This window comes from Mixia osmundae, assembly GCF_000708205.1.
Source record: "Mixia osmundae IAM 14324 unplaced genomic scaffold scaffold_3, whole genome shotgun sequence".
Classification (NCBI taxonomy): domain Eukaryota; kingdom Fungi; phylum Basidiomycota; class Mixiomycetes; order Mixiales; family Mixiaceae; genus Mixia; species Mixia osmundae.
In genome coordinates, this window is record NW_014575561.1 from 774,533 (window position 1) to 787,533 (window position 13,001).

At 55.2% G+C, this 13,001-nt stretch overlaps 9 protein-coding genes across 9 annotated transcripts; 5 read left to right on the forward strand and 4 right to left on the reverse strand.

The window, feature by feature from the left end:
• Positions 1 to 53: 53 nt before the first annotated feature.
• Positions 54 to 1,116, reverse strand: L969DRAFT_46584 (uncharacterized protein; the record flags this gene model as incomplete). Its single annotated transcript, XM_014713934.1, has 2 exons — positions 54 to 646; positions 702 to 1,116. 2 exons carry the CDS (start codon positions 1,114 to 1,116, stop codon positions 54 to 56), a joined length of 1,008 nt encoding a protein of 335 aa, XP_014569420.1.
• A 126-nt stretch (positions 1,117 to 1,242) lies between these two features.
• On the forward strand, positions 1,243 to 2,625 carry L969DRAFT_46925 (uncharacterized protein; the record flags this gene model as incomplete). Its single annotated transcript, XM_014713935.1, has 2 exons — positions 1,243 to 2,168; positions 2,220 to 2,625. 2 exons carry the CDS (start codon positions 1,243 to 1,245, stop codon positions 2,623 to 2,625), a joined length of 1,332 nt encoding a protein of 443 aa, XP_014569421.1.
• Positions 2,626 to 2,701: 76 nt separating this feature from the next.
• On the reverse strand, positions 2,702 to 4,451 carry L969DRAFT_45907 (carbohydrate-binding module family 43 protein; the record flags this gene model as incomplete). Its single annotated transcript, XM_014713936.1, has 3 exons — positions 2,702 to 2,952; positions 3,010 to 4,049; positions 4,105 to 4,451. 3 exons carry the CDS (start codon positions 4,449 to 4,451, stop codon positions 2,702 to 2,704), a joined length of 1,638 nt encoding a protein of 545 aa, XP_014569422.1.
• A 202-nt stretch (positions 4,452 to 4,653) lies between these two features.
• Positions 4,654 to 5,084, forward strand: L969DRAFT_16184 (uncharacterized protein; the record flags this gene model as incomplete). Its single annotated transcript, XM_014713554.1, has 3 exons — positions 4,654 to 4,828; positions 4,878 to 4,993; positions 5,040 to 5,084. 3 exons carry the CDS (start codon positions 4,654 to 4,656, stop codon positions 5,082 to 5,084), a joined length of 336 nt encoding a protein of 111 aa, XP_014569040.1.
• Positions 5,085 to 5,141: 57 nt separating this feature from the next.
• On the reverse strand, positions 5,142 to 7,335 carry L969DRAFT_93356 (uncharacterized protein; the record flags this gene model as incomplete). The annotated part of the gene is made up of 7 exons (XM_014713937.1): positions 5,142 to 5,216; positions 5,266 to 5,367; positions 5,412 to 5,413; positions 5,469 to 5,595; positions 5,643 to 5,734; positions 5,787 to 7,157; positions 7,209 to 7,335. The coding sequence occupies 7 exons, from the start codon at positions 7,333 to 7,335 to the stop codon at positions 5,142 to 5,144; spliced, it is 1,896 nt and encodes a 631-aa protein (XP_014569423.1).
• L969DRAFT_357860 (uncharacterized protein) lies at positions 7,164 to 8,559 on the forward strand. Its single transcript, XM_014713938.1, has 2 exons — positions 7,164 to 7,991; positions 8,042 to 8,559. The coding sequence occupies exons 1-2, from the start codon at positions 7,535 to 7,537 to the stop codon at positions 8,437 to 8,439; spliced, it is 855 nt and encodes a 284-aa protein (XP_014569424.1). The 5' UTR covers positions 7,164 to 7,534; the 3' UTR covers positions 8,440 to 8,559.
• A 45-nt stretch (positions 8,560 to 8,604) lies between these two features.
• L969DRAFT_46004 (uncharacterized protein) lies at positions 8,605 to 9,855 on the reverse strand (the record flags this gene model as incomplete). The annotated part of the gene is made up of 1 exon (XM_014713939.1): positions 8,605 to 9,855. The coding sequence occupies one exon, from the start codon at positions 9,853 to 9,855 to the stop codon at positions 8,605 to 8,607; it is 1,251 nt and encodes a 416-aa protein (XP_014569425.1).
• Positions 9,856 to 9,969: 114 nt separating this feature from the next.
• Positions 9,970 to 11,217, forward strand: L969DRAFT_86056 (uncharacterized protein). Its single transcript, XM_014713940.1, has 3 exons — positions 9,970 to 10,533; positions 10,587 to 10,654; positions 10,715 to 11,217. The coding sequence occupies exons 1-3, from the start codon at positions 10,435 to 10,437 to the stop codon at positions 10,959 to 10,961; spliced, it is 414 nt and encodes a 137-aa protein (XP_014569426.1). The 5' UTR covers positions 9,970 to 10,434; the 3' UTR covers positions 10,962 to 11,217.
• A 60-nt stretch (positions 11,218 to 11,277) lies between these two features.
• Positions 11,278 to 12,942, forward strand: L969DRAFT_93360 (uncharacterized protein; the record flags this gene model as incomplete). Its single annotated transcript, XM_014713941.1, has 5 exons — positions 11,278 to 11,865; positions 11,917 to 11,936; positions 11,992 to 12,057; positions 12,111 to 12,829; positions 12,881 to 12,942. The coding sequence occupies 5 exons, from the start codon at positions 11,278 to 11,280 to the stop codon at positions 12,940 to 12,942; spliced, it is 1,455 nt and encodes a 484-aa protein (XP_014569427.1).
• Positions 12,943 to 13,001: the final 59 nt, after the last annotated feature.

The following is a 13,001-nucleotide window of genomic DNA, read 5'->3' on the forward strand; positions in this document are numbered from 1 at the left end:
AGCACTTGTCGTTGTACAATCACTGCAGACTTTCCATTTCGGACCTTGGCTAATTAACTGCGCCAATGGCGGTACCTCCCTTTGCGACGACGGCCGGTTTGGCGATAGTCCTGGCTGAAGAAGGGCCGACTGTAATAAGTGCTTGTGTCGCGTTCGGTCGACAGACCAGCAGCCTCAGAGACGTTGAGATAGCCTTCATTGTAGGTCGTGGAATCTTCGCCAAGGGGAAACGCATCTGAGCCAAACGGAGCTCTGCAGAAGACGCAGCTTCCGCTCTTGTCTGCGCCTCGTTTTTGCCACTGCTTCTGGCAAGCTGCATGTAGACCATTGCCACAGCCCGGCTGCGCCTCTGTGCCTGCGCAGAAGACAAGGCCGGTTCCGTCAGTGATCTCGGACTCGCTGAATTCTTCATAGCAGATCGGGCAGGAGTCGCCTTCGGACGGCAAGCGTCGCTTGTGCATGTTTGCGTCGTCTTGCGCTTCATCGTTCGCATCGTCGGGCTCAGTCTGACCCGTCGCGAGCTTGTACGCCTCTCGAGCGCGCCGCGAGACGACATCGGTTGGATTTGGAGGCGCATTTGCAAAGACTGCTTCCAATTCGCTGGGAAGTAAGGCTTTCTGGTACCAGACGTCGGAAGCCACGGGAACTGCAAACGCACATCTGTCAGTAAAAAAAGAGCGCGGCACTCGTCACTCTCTCACCCTTGAGGACCTTGAGGAAAGTGAATATGAGATGCTTGCATGTATTGCCCTTCTCGGCATCTGGGCAGTCGCATGTTGGCTCGGTCGAGATGACGGTCGTGTACACATTGCCCACGGAACCGATGATCTTGAACTCTTGACTGGCTCCTACTTGTTCACGGCCTACAAAGTACATCCTCTGACCTATTGCACGCTGTCGGCGGGACTCGACGGTCTGGGGACATGACGATCGGTAGCGTGCTGCGCGCTTCTCCGGCTCGGACTTGGCTTTGCGCTTGCCCTTGCGATCTTGCTCAGCATGGCTAGTAGAGACATCTTGTTCTTGAGGCTCTGCCTTTGCTTTTGCCTTTGCTTTTTGCTTGGGCTCGCGAGCCGTAAGGGGCGCAACTGCTTTGGTCTTTGTGTGTGCGACCATGTGTGGAATAGGTGACGAAAGCGTGAACAGCAGGGAGCCGGCCTGTGTCGTGGAAAGTGCGGCGACGGTGTGGAGCAGGCGGAGTCGCGGGAATTTCTCTTTGCTGTTCCGCTGACAGTCAACGCCATGCCCTCGCTCGCCTTGACGCCAGTCAGCCCGGCATTGCAAGCAACCCAGGAATCTATGAGCTTGCCTACGAGACCAGTCGGGGCAGAGGAAACCTCAGACAAGCCACGGAAAAGTAAAAAGCGCAAAAGTCAGTCAGAGGTCGTCCAAGTCGACACTGCGCAAGAGACTGCGACAGATGCGGCCCAAAAAGAAGCAGAAGTCGTCGCTGAATCTCACAAAGCTTTGCGCAAGAAGCGCAAGCTCGAGAAATCCGGCATCAAGCCTGCAGAGACTGTCGTCGCATCTGAGCGCGAACAGCCCGCCAAACGCTCAGGGCACGGCATCTGGGTCGGCAACATGTCCTACATGACCAACGAGAGCCAGCTCAGACAATTCTTTGATGTCTGCGGAGAGATCACGAGGATACACTTGCCCGAGGGCAAGCAGAAATACGAAGTCAACCGTGGGTTCGCCTACATCGACTTTGAGACTGCCGAGGCTACAACAAAGGCTATCGCCATGAGCGAACAGAACCTGATTGGCCGGAAGCTGCTCATCAAGGATGCATCCAATTTCGAAGGCAGACCTGCTACGCCCGCCAACAAAGCAACAGAGGCCTTGCTGGCCAGCGGCGTGCCCCTGCCCGCTGGCACGATCAATAAGACTTCCAATAGCCTCAGCCGCACAGCCAAGGAGATCCTTGATCGACAGACGAACGACCCAGCTCAGACACTCTTTGTGGGCAACCTCAGTTTCGAAGCGACCGATGCCCTCGTCAGAGCACTGTTTGATAACAACGCCCATGCAGCGGCACAGTCGCAGAAACCGAAGCGAGCAGCTGCGTCTTCGTCCGAAGAACCAGAAGATGACAATCCGGACAAATTCACTGCCGGCATTCGCAAAGTCAGGTTGGGTACATTTGAAGACACGGGCAAATGCAAAGGGTAGGCTGCCAGTCTGATTCGAGTCTATCATGGCTGATCAGCGCGACTCAGGTGGGCATTTGTCGACTTTATCGGTATTCCGCAGGCAACTGCTGCCCTGCTCAACCCTCGCAATCATCGTATGCACAATAGAGCGCTCAAAGTCGAATACGGGTCTGCAGAGGCTGTGCGACGCGGTGGCGGACCGCGTGCAAAGCCAGACAAGAAAGACGATCCCGCAAAGCCTGCCGCACCTCCGCCCAAGATCGATTTTGCCGCACCGCCAGAGAAGGTGCATAAGCCAACTCAGGAGGAGCGCAGAGCGGCCAGAGAAGCCAAAGCGAAGAGCAAAGCCCGCAAGCCTCGAGATGTCGAGCCACGCAAACGCGTCAAGCCCGGTGATGCGCTCTCACAAGCACCACGAGAACGGACTGCTATCGTTCCTGGTGCGGCTGGCAGGAAAGTGGTTTTCGAATGAAGCTCGGCGTGAGAGGAAGTACAACATTGTGATGTGGGCTCGATGACCTATGTCCGTGATCTCGACGGCGAGAAAATCACAAGAGTGCAAGGAAGCCACCCGTGACGATGCCGAGGGTTGTGATGGCTACGATGCCGATGTCGGTGTGTGTTAGCGCAGCCCCGCCGGTGCTAGAGCTACTCGTGCGTGTGCTGGCCAGTGCTGATGTTGTGCCTGTGGATGTGGGTGTGCTTGTACCGCTCGCAGATGCAAAGCATGTCGACGCTGTCGAATTGACAGCAGATGCTGAGCTTGGGCCGCTAGAGTTGACCGTTGCATTACCAGAGACTGCATGTCATGTCATGTAAGCCAAAGCTTTCAAACGCTTGGAAAGTATAAACATACACGAGCAAGACCCTGCAGCCCCGTTCTGTTCAAAGTAGTATTCCGTAAAGGCATAGCCTAGCTTCTCGAGCGGCGTGCAGGACGAGAACTGGCCGTAGACGCCCGTCGTGCCGTTGGACGCTATAGCATCGCAAGTTGCAAATGTACCCAGGTTGGCGCAAGCGTAATTGATGAGTTCACCGATTGCTACAGGGGTCAGATTTTCGTTGGGCTTGCAAGTGAACGCGCTGTCGAGCGAACAAGCGCAAGCTGCTGCATTGGGCGTGGGCGGCAGAGCGGCGGAAGCGGTGAAATTGACAGAGACCGCAGGACAAGTAGTCGAAACGGCAGTGGAGGGGCCAATTGTCGATGAAGAGCCATTGTTTGCAGCAAATGCGGCGCCAAGGGCTGCAAAATCGCTGACGGTCACAATCGCACCTCCGGTCGTCGACAGATTCTGTGTCAACCCGTACCCGTCCGTGTCTGCAAAGAATTCGAATGCAGAGCCACCAGAGAAGACGGGCGTCATCTGATCGCTGTAGATCAGAGCGACTTCGGACCAGTCGCGCGTGCCGGCGGTGATGCAGCCAAACTCGCTAAAGTAGGCGGGTACTGCCAGGTCTTCGTAGGCATTATAGAGCACCTGATAGCCCGAAGTGGCAAATGTTAGATCTGCGCCAGCGGTCGAGCAGTCTCTGTAATTGTTGATACCGTAGAGATCTACGCTGGTGTTTTGCTCGCCGCAGGTCAGATAGGCCGCGACATCGAAGCTCCAGTCGTCGCCGTCTGTTGCGCTGTACGTCGTCAGTGCCGAGCTGCCGATGCTCATCAGGTAGGCTTTGACGTCTCGGACTGCGGCTTTGATGAGAGGCGCAGCATCCGTGTTGGTCGGGCCGGTGACGACCTCGTTCGCGACGCCGAATGCGAGCAAGTTATCATAACCTGCCATGTTGTTGATCGTATCGATGTATTGCTGCTGTATCCCGACATCCCAGCTTGGCGCCGCACGGTTGATGGAGCCATTGAGCGGCAAGCCGAGATCAGCAATGACATAAATCGAGCTAAAATCCGTCGTCAGCGCTCAGGCGTACTTTTCTTGGCTGATGAGTGACTCACTTGTCGTTGAACAGGTTCATGCATGCGCTGTGATCCGCCGTACTGTCGAGATTGTAGACGCGGACGGTGTTGATGTTGAGCTGCTGAAGGTAGGGCAGATCTCGCTGACAGGCCGTTATATTGTTCAAAGGGTCAACATAGCTGCTAGGCTCTGCGAAGCCGCCATTCGCTTCATTCTCCGCTGTGTTCTGGCTGACTGCTCCAGCTGGCTGGTAGGCTACGCCCTTGATGTAGAACCGCTGATTGCTCGCATCGACGAGGAATTTGCCTTGCCGCGAGACTTTGCTGACTGCTGCAGATGCCGATGCGGCCAAAGCGAGCACAGTGGCGCCGGTCTTGATGTGCATGGTTGTCGCTGCACGGGTGAGTGAAGCGAGCTGCGAGGTGACAAGCTGAAGAGCGGTGAAGGCGCAGCAGCAACGCCAAGCTGGTGGCGAGACAAAAATAACATTGGCCTCGCGTAAGTTGACATCTCGAGAGCTTATTAGAGCTAGCGGCCCACCTGCACTTCCGACCGAGTACAACACCAGCAAGCAAGGGTCGAGCAAGATGCAGCATCCATCTCGTATGCCCACCGACGGCGTCATCGTCATCGCTCGCCTCTATCCGGTCAAGGGCAAGGAGGACCGCGTCGAGGAGATGCTCAAGACGATCAGCGAGCATTCCAACTCGGCTAAAGAACCCCACTGCCCTACGTACCGTGTCGTCAGGTCCCTCGACGCTCGTCAGTCTGTAGTCTGCGAAGAGACCGCGAAGCTCATATTGGTTGATAGCATGGCAATTCGCCGTCTTTGAGCACTACCTCAACAAGCAAGGCATCACGGATCACGGCAATGCTGAGCCTTTCAACGCTCTCATCAAGGCCATCGGTGACGAGAAGCTTCTCGACGTGGGCTTGAGCTCCTGCCCTCACGCTAGGCTAATGCGGAAAGCAGGAGAGCCGCGGCGGCATCGTCATCGAGCATTTCGAACAGGTATGACTAACGCACGAACGAAGTAGAGCAGAGCAGTGAATGTAAAAGGTACAAGTGATGTGATCAGATAGACTTCTTGCCGTTCTCGAGCGCTTCCCAGTCAGCTTTCTTGAAAGGTACATACTTGTCACCTTGGAGCTACGTCCACGAATGAGCTATGAGCGTGCGCACACTGCTAGACACTCACCCAGTAGATCTTATCGCCATCCACCTTGGATGGATCGACGCCTTCCTTTTTGAGCTGGGTAGTGATGACCTTTTCAGTCGAGGTCTTGGTTTGCCTGCGCCTCTAATCAGCCTCCCCTAGAAAGAAATTGCTGGCGTTCGGCGTACTTCTTGGTCTCTGCAGTGACCAGTCAGCGTATCCACGTGGGTCAACATGATACGCACCTCGAATGAAGACAGGCACGGCATACTTCGGTAAGTTCTCCTTTGCATGAGCAAGAAGTCCTTGCAGATCAAGGCCTTTGAGGGAGTCTTGCGGAATACCTGCACACCCGGCGCGTCCGTCATGTTTCTGCCTGCGTGTCAGTCGGTGGTCTTGCCGATATTGCAGCTACTCACAGGCAGCTGGACGCCATAGACTGCAATCTCCTCGAGACCGTCGTACGAGTGAAGCGCTTCCGTGACTTCGGCGGTCGAGACATTCTCAGATTCTTTCAATCTCACTCGTCAGCTATATCACGCTCGGCTGTTCGATATACTTACTCCATCTGAACGTGTCACCGAGCCGGTCGACAAAGTAGTAATAGCCTGTCGGTTGTCGGCTGAGAAGATCACCCGTGCGGAAGAACTTGTCGCCCTTCTTCATGACGTTTTCCTCAATCTTGTCATTCGTCGAATCCTTGTTGCCCTTGTAGCCGCTGAAGCCCTTGGCCGGATGCATCTCATTGATGCTCACAAGCAATTCGCCTGGCTCTCCGAACGCAGCCTCTTCACAGAAGCCTTTCGAATTGCGCCACAGCTCTTGTGTGTCGGGGTCCACTTTCAAGATGTAATTGCCGGCTAATCGTTTCGAGAGGAAGCTCTCGCGCCCTATAGCTCCGGATCCGAAGGTAGACTGATTATAGTTGAACAAGAAGGTGTTGCCTTCCGTACTTGCATAGAACTCGCTGATAGCTTGTATGCCAAAGCGCGCTTTAAAGTCTTCGAAGACGTCTGGTCGCATGCCGTTGCCAAAGGCCATTCTGACCTTGTTGTCCTTATCATGCTCGGGATCCGGATTTTGAGATAAGATGTATCGACAGATCTCACCGATGTATTGAATTACTGTTGCGTCCACAGACTTGACTTCGGACCAGAACTTGCTCGCAGAGAACTTGCGCGAGATCGCAACAGTCGATCCGGAAGACCAAGCAGCAGCGACACAAAGCAGAGCAGCAGACGAGTGATAGAGTGGCAAGCAGGTATAGATGATGTCATTGGGCTGCCATTGGCAGAATTTGCTCCATGTCAAGGAGCCCGTCGTGACTTTGGCTTGAGAGACCGGTGCAGCTTTGGGCAAGCCTGTCGAGCCGGAAGAGTATATAAAGCAGACTGGATCTTTCCAAGTGAGACCTGTGCGATAGGGTTTGTGGGGTATAGTCGCTGTCGAAAGCTGGCTGTACGCATTTGGCTCGATGACGTGCCATTTTGCATCTGCCCAGTATTTCTCGAGACCCGCCTCACCTTTAGCGTCTACGAGACTTTGGCCATCTTTCCACACGTAAAGCTGCAGACCGGACAGCTTCTTCTGAACAGAGCGAACAGAGGGCACGCAATCGAGGTCAAAGATGATAGCCTTTGCCTCGCTGACTTTGATACAATGAACGAGCGAGTCACCCGTGAGATTGTAGTTGATAAAGGCAGGCTGTACGCCGAGCGCCATGAAGGAGAGCCAGCAGACGATAAAGTTGTATTTGTTGGGCATGACGAATGCGACGGTATCATCTCGCTTGAAGCCCTGATCTATCCAGTAGTGTGCCAAACGGTTGACAGCCTCTTGGGTCTCCTTCCAAGTATACTTTTGGCCCTCAAAGATGTACGCCGTCTCGTTCGCTCGCCGTTTGGCAGTGCGTTCGAAGATATAGTATGCCGAGACTGTACCCTGATCAGCAACGGCGAGACGGACATGATCAGAACTTCACCCACTCCCGTCTGTATAGCTGCTGTAGACCATCCTGGCGCTCGCCTTGCCGAATGCAGAGCCGCGCGCCAGGTCATCTAGCATGCCAAAGTAGTCGAGGCGGGGTGGTATGATGCGTGCTAACGTCTCCATGGTGTCGCCTAGTGTCTATGCCGATCGGAATCAGGTCGAAAGAGTGGCAATCTCGCAAGGAAGAAAGAGCGCGGGGTAAAGATTGCCGTGACGTCGAAGGAACGGCGACTTTGCCGAGAGAACACGATCGATCATTGGAATATTGACGATCAGCAGGAAGCCTCGGTCAGCTTGCGATTACGTCAAAGAGAGCAGCGAGATGGTCGAACGGAAGCTCTGCGTCGCTGGTTTGGCACTTACCGTCTACGCCGAGCAAAACCTCGAGAGCAGGCAAGACTATGTGCTCATATTCCTTCTCCACGGACGCACTCACTCGCAGGAGCACTGCCGCGAGCTTGCACAGGCTATACTTGCGCAACCCCTGCAACCTGAGGATTCCGTACAACGAGTGATCATCACACTAGACCACCGGAACCACGGTACGAGAGCCGTCGACAAGCTTCGCAATGCCAGCTGGCTCGATATGAACGGAAACCTTGCCAATGCTACACACGCACTAGACATGACAGGCATTCAGACCGGCACAGCTTTGGACATCATCCAGCTCATAGACTTCTTGCCCGCCTATCCACTCTTCAACCAAGCGCGCTGCATCAATTACGGCGTCGTGGGCATCTCGCTCGGCGGCCATACGGCCTGGCACTTGCTCAGCAGAGGTTCGTTCGAGCGCGATGGAGCCAGAACGAGCTCTGATGAGATACTTCAGAGAAGCGCATACGGTGCGCTGTACCTATCATAGGAGGTCCCGACCCATTGAGACTGCTCGAGGATCGAGCCGCGAAAACGCAAGCCTTACTGGTCAAGACATCCTCTTCAGTCGCATTCGACGGCTTGACCGACATAGAGAGGGAAGTGATTAGGCGTTGGATACCATTAGAGGAGCTCTCCAGCTCAGATCTCGCCGGCAAGCATGTCTTGACGGTCCGCGGTGGGCGAGATACACTGGTTCCGTACGAGGCCAGTGGACTGGCTATAGCTACCACTAAGTTTGCGCACTTGGGGAATGTCGAGCACTTCTGTGATCAAGAAGCAGGCCACGAAGTCACGCCAGCGATGATCGCAAAGGTCTCGCAGTGGCTTGCTATCCAGTCCAATATCATGTAATGGTCAGATTGCTACAATACACCACGAATTTTGTGCACGTGCAGGTCGCCTTCCATTCCGATAGTTGCCACTCAGTGCAACCCAATCACTTTGCCCGTAGAACCGCGACATATCGAAGTGCTTGGCCTGCTTCTATAAAATCGTACATTCTATGATCTATGATGTTTACATGGGTGGGTAGTCGACGCCATCTGGATGAGGCGGCGCTTCTTTCTTGTCGAGTATCTTCATCAGCTGGTCTACAGTGTCTTGCTTGCTGAGGTCATAGATGGGTCGATCTTCTCCCATCGCGTGGATTTGAAGAATGGCTGTGGGCGTTTGCTTGCTCGCGTCGACCTTGTTCTCGCGAGCGCCAGTGCTCTTGCCGCTCAGGATGAGCTTAGGCAGATCTGGCTCTGCGCAGAGAGGGCGAGCGAGTCCAACCATATCAGTCGAGCCTTCGTCGATCGCCTGCGCCATTGCTTTTGCCGATCTGAATCCGCCCGTGACGAGCAAAGTGGCCTTGTTGAGAGCTACCTTGAACTGGCTTGCGAATTCGACAAAGTAGGCTTCGCGAGCAATCGTTGACTCTTTCTTGTGCTCGAAGCCTCGAGATTCGTACGTGCCGCCAGAAAGTTCGATGAGGTCAAAGCCGTACTCTTCGAGCTTCTGAACGGTGATCTTTGATTCTTCGGCAGTGAAGCCGCCGTCGGCAAAGTCGGCAGAGTTGATCTTGATGGCCAGCATGAACTTCTCGTCCGGTACACGCTTGCGGATCGCCTTTGCCGCTTCAAAGAGGATGCGAGATCGGTTCTCGAGGGGACCGCCCCATCGATCTGTCCTCTTGTTGATCCTCGGGCTGAGGAACTGCGAAAGGAGGTAGCCGTGGGCGGCATGCAATTGCGCGCCATCAGCGCCTGACTTGTAGAGCACTTCTGCAGCCCAAGCGAAGCGATCGATGAGATCTAGGATCTCTTCCTCTGTCATTGCACGCGCAACGCCATAGTCGTTGCCCATCGCAGGCGGACATTGCGTCTCGCTCGAAGAGACAGGCTCGGGGTTGATATGCTTGGGCGTCTGTCTTCCGCCGTGGGTGAGCTGGCCAATACAGAGCGAGCCATAAGCCTTTGTGACTTTGACGACTTTTTCGGTCTCGGTCACTGCATCCCAACGATCATTGCCACGGTCCAAGCAAAAGTTGCCAACAGCCTCTTTGCTTCTGACATCGACGGGGATGTTACCGAGGATGATGGTACCCGTCTGACCTCTGCCCCATTCTCTATAGATCTCGAGGTAGGCTTCACTGGGTTTACCGTTGGTAGCATGACAGAGTCGCTCTGTCATTGCTGACTTGGCAAATCGGTTGGGCGCCGTCAGACCGGAGAAGTGGAACTTGACGGGCGAGCCGAGTGTCTTGATCTGTGCTTCTGTTGCCATGATGATCTACTTGCTGGTAGAGTGATTGGTGTGAGCGGTGGTCGAGTCTTGGTGTCAAAACTCGGATCGATGATGCAGTGGCGATCCGCTAACGCCGAGAAAAAAGCGCGACGACGACATGTCAATGACCGCCTACGCTCGCAGCAGCGTCACTCTCCTCCTCTCCGCTCCCCCAGCAGTCAATCGCAGTCGGCCGAGAATCACATCATGTTCAGGAAGACAGCTGTGTGCGACAAGAGCTCTGCACCACCAACATACTAGAAGCTGCAATGGATCACTATGACGGGAGGGATACGCTAGCTTTCGACGCTGAGCGAGGTATATAGGACCGTTTGTCCTCCGACAAGATCTCGACAATGATCTTCGTGTACTGTCCGGCTCCCGCAAGATGCCATTGTGACAATCTGATCGACTCAATAGGCTGCGCGATCAAAGGCGCTTCGACAAAGGCGCACAGACAATGGCCGTGCCTGCTCTCGATCTCGTCCAACGTATCGACACAGTCCCACGCTTCCAGACAGCTTATAGACCTTGCCATCGTACCGCTTCACATCGCCGGCTCTCCTCTCGCCCGACAACATGTTGAGACAGATCGCCCTGTCACTCATTCTTGCCCGCGCTGCGCTGGCGCAGACTAATCACGCGATACAAGTCGGACCTGGCCTTGCGTACACTCCGGTACGTGTCTTACTGGTCATGATCGAAGCAAGGGCTGACATATGCCCCGACAGGACAATATCACTGCAGCGATAGGCGATACGATCACCTTTACCTTTTTCTCAAAGAATCATACAGTCAGGTAAGCCCCGTAAAAGCATCAAGCAAGCAAGCGGTAGGACTAAAATCTGCACGTCCTAAGCCAGTCGAGCTTCGCCGCGCCTTGCACACAGCTCGTGAACGCTACGACGGGCGCTGTTGGATTCGACAGCGGCTTCGTGCCCGTTGCCCAAAATGCGACGGAACACCCAGCATGGACAGTACGAGTGCAGACAACCGCGCCCATCTGGATCTTCTGCGCTCAGACGTCGGTAAGTCCTGCAGTATCCCATTCAGGCGCGTCCGTCTCATCATGCCAACGCAGCACTGTGCGAGCGGCATGGTCATGAGCGTCAATGCACCCACAGATGGGCCAAAGACGTTTGACAACTTTCGAGCGGCAGCACTGGCGACAGCGAGCAATACGACAGCAACGGCCGCCACGACGAGCGCGAGTCCAGCTGCAGGCGTCGGTACTTCAGCTCTGGCCGGATCTGCACCGCAGAGCTTTAGTCCGCATGCTATAGTGGGAATCACGTTGTTCCTGTTGGTGTCATTGGCTTGACCGTGTAGACTCTGTATCTAATTCTAGTGGTCGACTCGGCTTGCCATGTTCGGTCGCGCGCCTGAGTCGGTGAGCAGGAGAATATGAAGTCAAGTGCAATGATGGAGCCGACTGATGCCAGTAGCACGCAAGCTGCAGCGCCCAGTACCAGCGCTCTCAGCATCGGCAAGGGACAGCCCAACAAGAGAGGGAACGGCGGCAAGGCAGCTCGTCAGGCCTTGAGCGGCGCAAACGGACAGAGTCCATCAAATTCGATGAACGGTACGAGCAAGCGCAAGGGTGAGCCCAATGGCCGTCAGACGGCAAGCGCGAGCTCGCCCAAGCTGGTCTCAGCGCCTAACGGAGCGGTCAAGCCCAACGGAGCGCATGTCCAGCCGCCGAGCTCGAGATCCACCTCACCCGCACCCTCGACTTCATCAAGCTCAGTGCCAGCATCTGAGCCGATCAAAGCCTCGTCCTCGACCGAAGGCACCTCAGATGATACGCTAGCCCGAACGACCCAGTCTAGTCTGACGCTTAGCGAGATCGAGGTGCAACAAGCCACTGAAAGTAAAGTCGCGGAGGACACCACGGCAAGCAGAGCGAGAGCAGTCTCCTCTGCTTCCACTTCTCACTCGGGAGCACGCCGAGCATCTTCTGCGGCCAGTGCGAGCGCAAGTGCGCACAGCCTTGACATCACAGAGTACCTCGTGCGTGTCTATACCTCATCGCTGTTGCCCAAACTCACATCGCACGAGCAGTATGAAACAGGCTTCAATGGGTGCGCTGACTGGCGGAGGGAGCTCACGACGAGCTGACAGAGAGACGGTCTGCAGTGCCCAGTGGTCTGACGTGCGCGTATACGTCTGGAATCGCAGCTATTCGCTTCACCGACTCTTGCTGTATCTTATTCCCCCAATCAGAAATGACTTGCATGACTAACACGACGGGGCAGATCACGCTCGCCCACATTGGCGCAATGTATGCGCATGTACGCCTCGCCCACCGACTTTGGTCTCTCGATAACAGACCCAGCAATCACTGAAGAAGGTCTCGCGATCGCGCTGAGCCATCTCTATTCGACCAGAGCGCTACGACAGATCAATGTCCACAATGCTCAATCAGTGTTCGCCGCTGCCGTGTTCTTGCAGCTCGACGATCTCGTTGCCATCGCCGAACCCCTCTGCGCAACCGCCGTCACGCACGCTGCAGACGCAGACTCAGTCGCTGCCTGGACCGCCTTTGTCGAGGCAAGACAGGCCGTTACCCCTGCGCCCAACCCATTCGGCTTGAGTCCAGTGCTCGCATCGACGCCAGAAGATCCAGAGACGCTCGATGATGATCCGTCTACCCGTCTATACGGACAGTCCGCACTTCTGCTCCGCTCCGTCCTGCTGGATCATCTCATGGTCACCCTTCCCGCAAGCCTGGGTGCATTCGGTCCTACCACGACACCTGACATGCGCAAATTGGGCCAGCCACGATTATCTGCTATCTACTCGCGTTTGCCTTTTGCCTATTTCAAGCACATCATGGAATCACCAAGACTAGCTGTCAGTAGCGACATGGAGCGCTTCAACTTTGCCCGCAATTGTATTGGCAGCCGCAAACGTTTGCAGTCCCAAGACTTTGACGAGAACGTCGTCCTTGCCTTTGGCGGACAGACGAGTCATGGTGATTCAGCAGCCTCTCTAGCCATAACTGAGTCTGATCGAGAGAACGCAGGCAATGTCAATGTAGTGAGAAAGCAGCGAAGGTCTCGAACGCTCTGGAAGGTCGAGTCCTGATGCAAGCAATCCACGAGCAGAAGCGCAAAAAGTTTCGGTGGCCGCTGTAAGACTACGCA

What these genes read in the sequence shown, in the direction of transcription:
- L969DRAFT_357860 (XM_014713938.1), top strand. Translation starts at nt 7,535, where the DNA reads ATGGTCGAACGGAAGCTCTGCGTCGCTGGTTTGGCACTTACCGTCTAC. An exon ending in CTGGCACTTGCTCAGCAGAG is followed by an intron (nt 7,992 to 8,041) that starts GTTCGTTCGAGC and finishes GAGATACTTCAG; the next exon opens with AGAAGCGCATACGGTGCGCT.
- L969DRAFT_86056 (XM_014713940.1), top strand. Translation starts at nt 10,435, where the DNA reads ATGTTGAGACAGATCGCCCTGTCACTCATTCTTGCCCGCGCTGCGCTG. An exon ending in CTGGCCTTGCGTACACTCCG is followed by an intron (nt 10,534 to 10,586) that starts GTACGTGTCTTA and finishes ATGCCCCGACAG; the next exon opens with GACAATATCACTGCAGCGAT. An exon ending in TCAAAGAATCATACAGTCAG is followed by an intron (nt 10,655 to 10,714) that starts GTAAGCCCCGTA and finishes GCACGTCCTAAG; the next exon opens with CCAGTCGAGCTTCGCCGCGC.